At 40.6% G+C, this 12,725-nt stretch overlaps 1 protein-coding gene across 3 annotated transcripts in view; it reads right to left on the bottom strand.

Moving 5' to 3' along the window:
- Nucleotides 1-2,043: 2,043 nt before the first annotated feature.
- The window catches only part of DHX9 (DExH-box helicase 9), a 43,771-nt gene continuing 33,089 nt past the window's right edge, over nucleotides 2,044-12,725 (bottom strand). For all 3 annotated transcript variants that reach the window (XM_066261305.1, XM_066261306.1, XM_066261308.1), the window contains 10 exons: nucleotides 12,632-12,705; nucleotides 11,014-11,166; nucleotides 10,086-10,246; nucleotides 9,184-9,295; nucleotides 8,448-8,609; nucleotides 8,207-8,334; nucleotides 6,199-6,428; nucleotides 5,911-6,026; nucleotides 5,003-5,203; nucleotides 2,044-2,880 (listed from right to left, as the gene is read on the bottom strand). In XM_066261305.1, the coding sequence (XP_066117402.1) occupies nucleotides 2,496-2,880; nucleotides 5,003-5,203; nucleotides 5,911-6,026; nucleotides 6,199-6,428; nucleotides 8,207-8,334; nucleotides 8,448-8,609; nucleotides 9,184-9,295; nucleotides 10,086-10,246; nucleotides 11,014-11,166; nucleotides 12,632-12,705 (1,722 nt within the window). In that variant the 3' untranslated portion in view covers nucleotides 2,044-2,495. The remainder of the gene's footprint in view (nucleotides 2,881-5,002; nucleotides 5,204-5,910; nucleotides 6,027-6,198; nucleotides 6,429-8,206; nucleotides 8,335-8,447; nucleotides 8,610-9,183; nucleotides 9,296-10,085; nucleotides 10,247-11,013; nucleotides 11,167-12,631; nucleotides 12,706-12,725) is intronic.

The following is a 12,725-nucleotide window of genomic DNA, read 5'->3' as shown; positions in this document are numbered from 1 at the left end:
CTGGGCTAAAATCAACGTGTTGACAGGGTTGTTCCTTTCTGGATGCTTTAAGGGAGGATTTGTTTTCGGGTGTGGAAAGAACTCAGTTCCTTGCAGTTTTGAGGATTGAGATGTTTCAGCTAAGGGCTGTTCCTGCCTCCAGTGGCCAACTGCATCCCCTGGGTTTTGGCCCCCTTTTACCAGCTCCAATGCCAGCAACAATGGGTTGAGTCCCTTTCGTGCTTTGATTTCCCTGCCAGCTATTCAGTCTCATCTCCCTGACCTATTTGTCTCCCTCTTCTACTTATACAGTTAGATTGAACCCACCCGGACCATCCAGGATAATTTCCCCATCTCAAGGTCCTTAACTTTATTTTAGTGTGTGTTGGGGAGGGGGGATTGGGGGAGCAGACAGGGAGAGCAATGAAAGAGGTATCAAGTCATAGTTGTGGCACCTTAGTTGTTCACTGACTGTTTTCTCATACGTGCCTTGACTGGGGGATGGGGGGTCCCAGCAGAGCCAGTGACCCCTTGTTCAGGCCAGTGACCTTGGGCTTAAGCCAGCAACCATGGGGTCATGTCTATGGTCCCATGATCAAGCTGCATGAGCCCGCACTCAAACCTACAACCTCAGGGTTTTGAACCTGGGTCTTCTGCATCCCAGGCCAATGCTCTATCCCCTGTGCCACCACTTGGTCAGGCTCAAGATCCTTAACTTGAATCACATCTGTGAAGTTCTTTGTGTCACATAAAATTGGTAATTCACAGGTTCCAGGGATTAGGATGTGGACATCTTACTGGGGGTGAGGGGGACTATTCTGGTCATTGCTTACCTTAACCACTTTTCCAGGTTAAGGGAAAAGAAATCCTAATTCTACTACTCAAGTGGAATTTAATAAGTTTACTCCACCAAGACCAGATATACAATGCATAGCTTGTGTACATTTAAAAGAAATTCAAACTTAGTACCTAATGGAGATGGTTCCACATTTCTGTCATCTCATTTGTGCACTCATCTGGGTCTGAGTAACCATTACATCCTGTGCTATACTGTGCATTGCCACTAATAACTACTCAATAGTTAAAAAGAATGCTCATAACGAGTCTCTGCCTATGCAGAAGACTCAAGTGAGACACACCATCCAGGAGTTCTAAGAACATTTCATTAGTCAGAGGATGGAAATGCTAGCATTCTTCTAGGAGGGTGTCATAGAACCAATTCCCCGTGGATACTGAGACAACTGAAATTTTAAGTAAAATTTCTATGTGTGAGGGGTTGGCATTCCTGACCTGTGTTACTCAAGGGTCAACTGTATTTTTTTCCCCCAATTTCAATAGGACAGCTAAGCAGAAATGTTTGTCCAGTAAGCAGCTGTTTAGACCACTTCAGTAGCAGTCCGATGCTCAGAAAGAAAATCTCAGTTGGAGATAGATTTGAGTCGGTAAATAGATTGGAGCAATTGGCTCATCAACTGTAATTCCTGAAAGTGATCTAAAGCAGTGGTCCCCAACCCCCAGGCCATGGACTGGTACCAGTTTGTGGGCCATTTGGTACCAGTCCACAGAGAAAGAATAAATAAATTATTTCCGTTTTATTTATATTTAAGTCTGAACGATGTTTTATTTTTTAAAAATGACCAGATTCCCTGTTACATCCATCTAAGACTTACTCTTGATGCTTGTCTCGGTCACGTGATACACTTAAGACTGTAAGGTATTATAAATGTTGTATACACATCTCTACTAAAATAAACTAGCTAACAAATACCCCTTGAGATATTTGTATGTTAATGTAGGCAGTTTATTGTCAAATATACAAACTTTATGCATTGGTGAAATTTTCCTTAATTCTTTGCCTAAATAATATAAACTTTATTCACGAGGTTTATGGGTTAATTTTTAATTGTAATTAAAATTAATTTTAAATTAAGTTTTACACCGGAAACAAACTTAGAAATGAGAAAGCTGAACTTGACCTTAGATTTTTCAAAAACAAAGCATGAGAAAAAGCCAAAATGTTCAGCCCTACATCAAAAGTCTTATTCAGATGCAAAGATCCATGTGAACTGTGTACTAGCCAGTATTTATTACAAGAATAACAATTCCATTCCAAGGCTAATTATTCTACTATAAACATTATCACTTGGTATACTTTTGAACAGTACAGTTTTTCCTCTGAGGTTTTAAAATAACAGATGTAACTAGCATTGTAAAATTATTCTGTGTAGACTCAATAACTACACTGTCTATATTTAGTGTACTACTTTATTTTCTATTGTATTAAACTAAAAAGAAAAAAAAACAAAACTGGGGTACTTTTACGACAGATCGTTATATTTTACATAATACAAACAAAACCACTAATGTATCTATCTATGCTTGGTTTTCTTAAACTATGAGCCAAAGGCTAGGTGAAAAATGGGTTTACTTATTAACAACAAATAAACAACTTGGGAAAATACGGAGCATGCATTTTTTGCTTACTGTCTATGAACTGGCCTCAACACAGCCAAGCTTCAATAGCCACCACCCCCTCTTCCTTGCCCAAAGTAGCCACCCCCAAAGCCCCCTCTGCCACCTCCTCGCTGGAATCCCCCTGATCCTCTGTAGCCCCCTCCACTGGACCCTCTGAAGTCTCCTCCTCCACCGCCTCTGTAGCCACCTGGGGAACCTCCTCTATAACCCCCGCCACCACCACCTCCACCATAGCCTCCCCGATAGGAGCTGGGGCCGCCACCATAGCCTCCGCCACCTCCATAGCCTCCGCCACCTCCGTAGCCTCCACCACCTCCGTAGCCTCCGCTGCCATAACCGCCACTGCCATAACTAGAGCCTCCCCTTCTATAGCCGCCTCCATTGTCATATCGGGCCATCTTGGGAGGACGTGGACCATCTCCATACCTACAGAAAGCACAAAGCCACCTTTTTAACAAAGCACCCTTAATACTTCTAAACTAGTCACAAAACATAAACATTTAGTCATATTTGAAAATATAATGCATAAAGGGAATAGAGCCCCATGTTTATGGCAGCATTGTTCACAATAGCAAAGATCTGGAAACAGCCCAAGTGTCAGTGGATGAGTGGATTAAAAAGCTTTGGTGCATATATACTATGGAATACTACTCAGCCATAAGAAATGATGACATCGGATCATTTACAACAACATGGATGGACCTTGATAACATTATACTGAGCGAAATAAGTAAATCCGAAAAAACTAAGAACTATGAGATTCCATACATAGGTGGGACATAAAAATGAGACTCAGAGACAAGGACAAGAGTGTGAGGGTTACAGGGTGGGGAGGAGGAGAGGGAGGGGGTTAGGGGAGGGGAGGGGCACAAAGAAAACCAGTTAGAAGGTGATGGAAGACAATTGGACTTTGGGTGATAGGAATGCAGCATAATCGAATGTTAAAATAACCTAGAGATGTTCTCTGAACATATGTACCCTGATTTATCAATGTCACCCCATTAAAATTAAACAAAACAAAACAAAAAAACAACTTCAGCTTTCCCTTAGTATCTGTGGGGCATTTGTTCCAGGACCCCCTCCCCCTCAGAAATCCAAATCCACAGATGCTCAAGTCCCTTACATAAAATGGTGCACAACAATGCACCCAACCAGCTCTCTGAATGTGTGTATTCTCAACTGTAGATCAGATATACGGTTTCCAATCAGCAGTTGATTGAATCCTTGGATATGAAACCCAGGGATATGGAGGGCTGACTATATATTCATTTGGAAAAACCCCACGTTATAAGAGGACCCATGCAGTTTAAGCCCATATTATTGTTCAAGGGTCACCTATATAGCATCATAAATGAAAGCACTGTTTTCAGGAGCCATACTGCCTTTGAACTCAGCTTTACCATTCACTAGTTGCACAACCTTGGATTTTTTACTTCTCTGTGCCTAGTTTCTTTATGCATATATTACAGGAAATAATGACTTATGTACACCATAGGTAGATCAAATACTAACAAGGTAAAATCAGGAAAGCACTCAGCGCAGTGCTTGGCACATACTAACTACTGTGTTTAAGTAATAAATTTTTAAAATACTCAGTTATAGCCAAAATGAGAAACCAGAACCCATAAAGCACAGAGTTTTATACGTTAAAATTATAACAGCTTATAACTAGAAGTATTTTAGTTTTAGTTAGCTTGTACATTAGTGTTACTATAACTTAAATTTCTGGGGTGTGACCACGTTATTGTTGCTATGTTCTTAAAAGATATATGGATTATATTGATGTAAAATGTGACAATGGCTGCAACTCAGTCACAAATGATTTAGCAAAAAAAGTCAGCGTGTATGTAATATGTATACATGAAATCATGTGTCACAAAAATCTGACTAATCAGTGAACCTAAGTTAATAAATTATTTAGATGCTCACTTTTTCTGCAGATATCAGCTATTTTCAAAAGTTGTGGGCAAAAAATTAATTAAAAGGTGGAAAAAAAGCAAATAAAACATTTAAGAATTTAAAAAAAATTACACACTTAAGATATTCATGTTTTTCTATTTCCCTAGATAAACTCACATAATGCTATTGCACACTCAACAGACTACATACAGTATACAGGGTGAGGCAAAAGTAGGTTTACAGTTGAGTATGCAAGTAACAGTTTAATTTTGTATTATTATTTGTTAATTACTGTGTTATCTTCCCTACAACTGTAAGCCCACCTTTACTGTAAACATAACATTTATATGCATCGGGAAACCAAAAATCCATGGGACTCGCTGTACTGCGGTCTGAAACCAAAGCAACAATATGCCTGTATGCACTTTAAGGGCCCCACAATCTCTAACATGTACTGATTTAAAAGATTATTAACACAGACACAAGTAAATAGCCTTATTTTCAGTGTGGTAATCAAGAATTAAATGCCATATTCAGTGTATATCTAGAATTTTAAATAACAAGGCTTCTACCAACAAACTGGGAATTTGAGGCCATTGTAAGATCACTACTCTCTGCTTACCCGGAACAGAAGTTACTGTGTACTCACCGTGCAGTGCCTATCATAAGGCTGATGCCAGCAGCCGAGGGCCTAGAGATCTGGCGGATCATGTTCAGCATCCGTTCATTCACGGGGTCCAGCTGGCTGATAATTTCAGGCTGTTTGGTTACCTCAACAACCAGCGCCTCCATGGCTGCCCGGAGAGCAGTGATGCAGGCAGCTGCTTCATGAGACATCTGCAGCCTGATCCTAAAAGAGAAAAATGATTTAAACAATGAGAAGAAATACATAGAAAAAGATGATTATCACTCAACTTCACACATGTAAAGTGATGGAATAAATTTAACTTCTTACCAAGTACCAATACTTTCAAATACCATATTGCATCCCCCTGTGACATAGGCAAGCACAGACACGAAGAGAAACAGTAACGTCTGAAAATTCATCAAATTCACCGCAGGGGGTTGGCAGGAGTTGTCAACCACAAAGCTTATCAAGCACAATCCCATTAGCAATACAGATCACTCAGCCTCCAATTAAAGACTAAGAGTTCAGGTTGTTGATACTGGTGTTTTCAAGAATATGGCTGAGCCTAATAACTGTTCATTAAGTTCTATTTCATTTTTGCCAAGTGCTTACTATATGCTTACCCTTCATCTCTAACCAAAATACAGGAGTACATGAAAGAGGTACCCAGGCTCCAGTGTGATGCTAATTCCCTGGTAGAGTACTCATGTTGACAGATGCCTATAGGACACATTTGCTCTTATTGGTGCAGTCGATTTAAAACTTACTACCGAGTACAAATCAAAGGGAAGGAAGAGAATGACCAAGTTGGAAGCATCTCATTTGTGCCACCAAATTCTGCCATGTTTTACAAATTAAGTTAGATTGACAGCTAAATTTTATCTCAATTCTCAGACCTCACTTTGGAGCCCTTATCTGAAAATCCATACCAGTCATCAACAACCATAAGCTGCCCATCGGACTGGACTTTCTTGGAGGCAAAGAGCAGCAGCTGCAGTGGGGTGACTAAGGTCATGCCTTTAGCAGAGATGGCCCGGGTTCGAATCTGCAGATAGACAAAGAGGCAAGAGGTAAGAGTTGACATTCCACTGTCAACCAGCAGCTATATAATAATGAGTGATGCTTTGAATTTCAAAACTCATGTTCCCACTGCATATTAGTAAGTATGGACAATTTGAATTTTCAACCTAAACTCTTCTAAACTAATCTTTTCTTACCTTTTCACCAAATACAAAGAAGGGAGATGGGTACTTCATGTCTTGGCTGCTGAAAGGACAGTTAACAGATGACTTGTGGATAAGTGCGTTACGCCCTTCAGTGGTGAGAATCTTTCTCTTTTCCTTATGATAGCATACGTTGGGGTACACCCCAAAGGCCAGAAGAGAGATAACAACATCCAAGTTATTATCTGGTCCGGTGTTAGTAAACACTTGTGTCAACAAACAAGCTGTCAAGAGGAATAGGGTAAAGAAAAAAAAATCAGATATTTAGGTATTCCAAACAGTACATGCAAACTATTTAAGAGAATTAGAATGGACTTCTCCTCCATCCTCTTTTTTCAAATAATCTGCCTCACTTCCTCCTTGCTCCTCAAAATTCTTACACCCAGATTAAGTTCAACAAGAAATTCTGCTGAGTTTCCATAATAAGAGAGCTAAAATGCCAGTATGTTCTTACAGACTCAATCATAACATAAGGAGAAATTACTTAAAGAAAGAAAAAACCCTATTAATTATCCGTTTTCAGAATAAGAGTCAGAGTGACAGGACCAAAGTACTTCTGATGTTAACACAGTCTCCTTCTCAGAAGGACACAGAGGCCATCTGAGGGGAGTCCAGGGAACGACGCAGATGTTCCTCCCCTCAGACCACACCCTGGGACTTCCTCCTATTGGGAAAGTATGACTGCGAAGTGCAAGCAGCATGGATATAAGTTTGCTCTAGACCCGTGATGGAGAACCTTTTTATATAAGCCACCCACTTTTGCAGTGCTGGTCAACCTGGTCCCTCCAGCCCACTAGCCATCTGGGCTCTAGACAAACCTGAATTCTGGCCTGGAAAACCTTCTAACTAAATGAGTTTGAACAAGGAGCTGAAACATCTATGTCAGTTTCCTCATTGATAACATGTGGTAATCATATCTGCATCTCATGAATGTTGTGAAAATTCTATCATAAAAAATGCTCTTCCCTTTTCCTCCGATTTCAATAAAAATTACCAATTTAGTCAGTTTACAACATACGAGAACTATCTTGTTTAGTGTCGTTCGTATCCTTTTAAAACTTGCCATCCTGCCTTCTCTAACAGGTCCTACTTGTGGTTCTATGTTCCAGTTCTCAACGGTATGGGGAACAACTTGTCTATTATATCTAGTTAAAGAAGAAAAGCACAAGAGCTCAAGTTCACATGAAGATATAAACAGCTGGATTCCTGTTTTTACTTCATATATTCTAACATCTTCCGTGACTGTCCACACACTAAAAACCTTCATTAAAGCCACTTAACATGTAGCATGGTTGTTTACTTCATGTCAAAAATAAACACAAGGGCAGACTGATAAAATCACTTCATAGACTATTTGAGGTTATTGAACAGCTTATTCCAGAGGACTGAAAGCTAGACCAGTGCTCTTTTAAAAAAATCCCAAAGTAGCACAATTTTAAATCATCTATTATCATCTATCTCTACATTATAATGTGAGTACCACAGCCTTTTGCTTGCTTTTGTAAATGAGAGAATGTGAAAAACTGATCCCTAGCACAGTTCCAAGAATAGCCGGGAACACAGAAAAAGCACTGGGTCAAAGTCTGAAGCAAAGATAGATGGCATTGTCAATGGGGGTACCACACAAAAGTCCCTTCAGAAATGTTTTAAGCCTAACCAGGAGGTGGCGCAGTGCATAGTGTTGGACTGGGATGTGGAGGACCCAGGTTCGAGACCCTGAGGTGGCCAGTTTGAGTGCGGGCTCATCTGGTTTGAGCAAGGCTCACCAGCTTAAGCCCAAGGTCGCTGGCTCGAGAAAGGGGTCACTCAGTCTACTGTAGCCCCACAGACAAGGCACATATGAGAAATCAATCAATGAACTAAGGAGCCACAACAAAAAGTTGAGGTTTTTCATCTCTCCCCCTTCCTGTTTCTCTGTCCCTAACTGTCCCTCTGACTCAGTCTCTGCCACAAAAAAACCCCCAAAAAACAAATAAAAGTTTTAAGACTGTAAGAGCCTTACCTTTTGGAAATCCAGAATTGATAAGAATCTCTTTGAGCTGAACTTTGGCTTCCCAGGTCATTCTCAGTGTAGCCATATTGAGTCTTTTGTGCTCACAAAAACGTATCTCGGCTTCTTCTCCACCCATTCTAAAGTAGACAGGGATGATGAGAGTCATTCTCAGAGCCCAGAGAAATAGAGCCAGATTAGAAACTGGAGACAGTTCACCCAAATCTTAAACTGTCCTCTTTCAAACCCATACCTAGCATCATCCCACGCTTGAAATACTGATAAGAGGGCCACGTGGTCAGAAAATCTGTTTCCAGCAAAATTGCGATGGATGTAGCCCAGTCGCTTTCCTTCATTGATGAAAGGCTCGGGAAAGCAGGTGGCAGCTGAGATGGTGCACACGGCATCGCCCACACTGAAACAGAGGCAGGAAGATCCTGTCACCACACCCTCACTCCAGCAGCTGTGCTCAGCAAGGTTACTGGCTATGGTGCTGCTTTATTCGCACCAAAAGGGGCTGAACAAAGACCTTGACAGCTGCTCTCTCCCAAAGCAGAAAGGGTAAAGATGATGAGCTCTGATATTAATGAATGCGTATTTATTATAAATTATAACCAAGCAGTCTAATTTTCCTTTCCTATCCTCTCTTCCCCATCTCACTAATCTCTCAATCTTCAAACAAAACTTTCTGATAAAATATACATTTTCCTAACGCCATTTCTCTTCCAGGGATAGCTACTTAACCGAGCTCCTGGGAGCTTGGAGCAGCCTTCCTGAGACTTGGAGCTCCCCCCACCCCAAGATGGCCTCAGCGTGTCTATCTCCTGGAACTGCCGTTCTTCCCATTTCACACTTCTTCCAGTAGCCACTTCCCCACTGAAAAATATTTCCTTTTTTCTTCTCTGAGCCTATCCTTTCTTATAGGGAGAGGACTAAGATTCTGAAACTATCTTACCATTTAATTATCAGCAATAAAACAAAGCACTTACTAGAAAATACACCCCATTATCATCATTTTGCCAAAACGAGGCTCAATGGGGAGTTTAGCCAGGATTCGTCCCAGAGGAGTTAACTCATCATTGATATCTAATGCATCAAGCTCTGTGGGAAGAAATTTCTTTTGTGAGCAGAAACAGTCACAAACATCCCTTTATCCTAGGCAGAGATGACACATTTCTTTATAGATTAAAGTTAGGACAGTACACTTAAGTTTCATGATTTGTCAAGCCAATTGCCAGGGCTATGGCCATAGCCAACTGTTTTCACTCAGAAACAGAAAACCAAATTCTGAGCACTTAATATGAAGAAGTACTAAAATTGTGCCTTGCAGGTTATAAAGCTGAATACAGTCCATGAGGTCTGTAAATACAGTAATAAATATTATTAGCAGCATAAGTACCTATGTGCCATAGCAAGGGTGTTATCACCTGTTGATAATTTTAAGAAATGTTATCTTGAGAGCAAGTCTGAAGTTCACGCAGCACATGAGTACTAGATTCAAAATTCAAAATCAGATCTACTGGTTCCAATAACCTTATTTTCCCTCACTAAACTACATGGCTTCAATCTTAAGTGTGATTAGGAAAAAACAAATGCTCTAAGGTATACACAGAATACTAGATCATGAGTAATTCATGTTCTGATTAAATTAGGAGATGACACCCTGCCTTTTCTCAGTTTTTTTTCCTGAAAATAAGACATTAGTTCTTTCTTACCTCATGTTGCTAATTTTACAGCCCTAATTTTTAATACTAAGTACATGAGACAGCACTGGAAGCATTAGCATGAGAGCCCTGTGGACTGTCTCCTTCCTGATTCACTGTTAAGTGTTGACTGCCAGAACAAGACAGACCTAATTCACGTGTGCTAGGTAGGTCTGTTTTTGTAGTACCTCTGAGTGTGTGCTCGGCTTCAATCACAGCATCCAAAGGTGGAGGTTCAATTGCCTTGGCCAAAAACTGGCCAATTGCTCCTAGACGTAGAAGTTTTATGCTCAAAGCAATTTCATGTAATGGGGTTCGGAACATCTCTGGTGTCATGTGGGTTTCAAGTCTAAGAAAACAAGCATAAAATAACTATCCTCCCTTTCAAAGCCACACATTTGTTTAAAACATTTGCAAAGATAACCAAGAACACAGAGCTGCCCTTCCTTTATCCTTTTATAATTCTCGAAGAACATCTTAATTTTACTGCAAAAACTCTTTGGACAAGACCCTCTTAACTGGTTGGGTAGGGGTTTATGACTACACTTACAGGTTGGCAACATTTTCACTTTGAGTGAAGGAGAACGAAACAATTACCACAAATCCCTAATGTTATTACTTCCACCTATGTCTTCAATTCCCTCCTGCTGACAAATACGGGCTAAAAATGGTAGCAAGGCCTTTTGTGGGGATGCGGGGCTGATACGAACATTTTCCTTATCTAAATAATGGCCTCTATTTCTTAAAAACGAGGAGGATCATGACACAGGTGATATGCTGAAAAAAATAGAAATATTCTATAAATACAGATTAACATTTTCTAAAAAGTTACTTATTCCATAAATATCAGTAATACCAAAGTGATAAAGCTATGTGGACCCAAAAGAAATCTATTCTCTTAAAAGCTTATTAGTAAATAGTAAATGGTATAAAACAAGTCACCATCAACAATTTCTGATTTCTTCTCATTCTTTATTCAATCTTGCTAAGTTTCCTCCACTATGTTCTATGTTTAACTGCAGGTATTTATGCAGAGTTCACCCAGAGAGGAAGGAGAGAGAGAAAAGAGGTGTATAAAGAAAACCTTCACTCTTTATTCTATAACTGGTCTCACACCTCTCGAAACGAGCTCGACTGCAGAGGTGGAAGCAGAACCCAGGGCGTACGCGGCCGGCTCGTCCTTTCCGCTGCTCCAGGTTTGTTTTGGATGCCCAGACCGTGGCATAGTTGGTCATGTTGTTATGAGCAGTGAACAGCTTCACCTTCTGCCTACAGAGCAAACAGAGGTTAATTCTACAGCTCATACGAACTAATGATACAAAACTACTAAGATTGCACCAAGGGGGGAATGATTTCCTGACAGCCATGCCTACTGTGATGCTACTTGTGAACAGCACCATCCTGTCAACTTACTGAAAGGCAATGCACACCACGTGCCACCAACCAGCTGGTGATCTTGGCTAAGTGACTAACCTATTCTGTGCCTTTCCTCATCTGAAAACAAATAAACTATGATCTACTTCAGGTGGCTTTTTATTTTAATAATTAAGTCAGCTAATATATGTAAAGCATTTAAACAAAATCTGGCACATAAATGTAAGCCAACAATTAGAAGATCCACATTATCTATGTAGGTAGGACATGTGCTAAACTACAGTATGTGACACTTCTCATGACTTCACCAAAGAGTGCTCTGTGTTCCTTCTGAACTCCTATGCAACCTCATACCCCTCAATGTTACACACGGGCAGTTGGCACTAAAGACTGGGATTGGTACAAAAGAGCTGCAGAGCACTCATCATTCCCTAACTGGGCGCTGGCAAAAATTTTCCCATTGCCAGGCAGGCTGAGAGACCATCTAGAGAAGATGGGGGCACAAGCTGGCCAAATATAACCAAATTTGGACGTTTTATCCTGTGCATCAATTACCATAGAAGTACTTTCTATTCACAATGCCACCCTGTGTACTTCCCAGGACATCTCGTATCAAATATGAAGTCTTTTAATTCTGAAATGAGTGTCCTACAGGTAGGACGTTTGTCATATGCTAAATATTGACCATGTTTATACACCAAAGAGCAGCTACTGTATAGGCATTATCAATGGAAACACCTGGGACATAAGCCTAACACTTCAGACAAGAACTGTGAGAACCAGTCAGAAGTCAGAGCAGTAAGCTTGTTACTTGCTCCCATGATGAACTTGTGATGCGTAACAAGGAATTATTCCTCAGCATGTTACCTAGTATCTATAAATGCAAATTTTTTTTTTTTTTACAGAGACAGAGAGTGAGTCAGAGAGAAGGATAGATAGAAACAGACAGGAACGGAGATGAGAAGCAACAATCATCAGTTTTTCGTTGAGACACCACAGTTGTTCATTGATTGCTTTCTTATATGTGCCTTGACCGCAGGCCTTCAGCAGGCTGAGTAACCACTTGCTCAAGCCAGCGACCCTGGGTCCAAGCTGGTGAGCTTTGCCCAAACCAGATGAGCCCACGCTCAAGCTGGCAACCTCGGGGTCTCGAACCTGGGTCCTCCCCATCCCAGTCCGACGCTCTTTTGACTTGCGCCACCACCTGGTCAGGCAATGCACAGTAGTATAAGAACTACTTTGATGGTATAAGAACACAGGAATTTAAAAATAAGGTCTTTAATTCTGTTAATGGACACTAGACACTGCATGGAACACTCTAAAGGTTTATTTCAGGCAAACAGTGATCTTGTGTACTTACTTGCAAGAGTCAATGACATAAACAACATCGTTTATGGTAATGCTGGTCTCAGCAATGTTTGTGGACAAAATCACCTGTGAAGAAATGACAAGAA

The sequence above is a fragment of the Saccopteryx bilineata genome, chromosome 2 (assembly GCF_036850765.1).
Source record: "Saccopteryx bilineata isolate mSacBil1 chromosome 2, mSacBil1_pri_phased_curated, whole genome shotgun sequence".
NCBI classification, from domain to species: domain Eukaryota; kingdom Metazoa; phylum Chordata; class Mammalia; order Chiroptera; family Emballonuridae; genus Saccopteryx; species Saccopteryx bilineata.
This window is presented reverse-complemented; position numbering and strand designations above follow the sequence as displayed.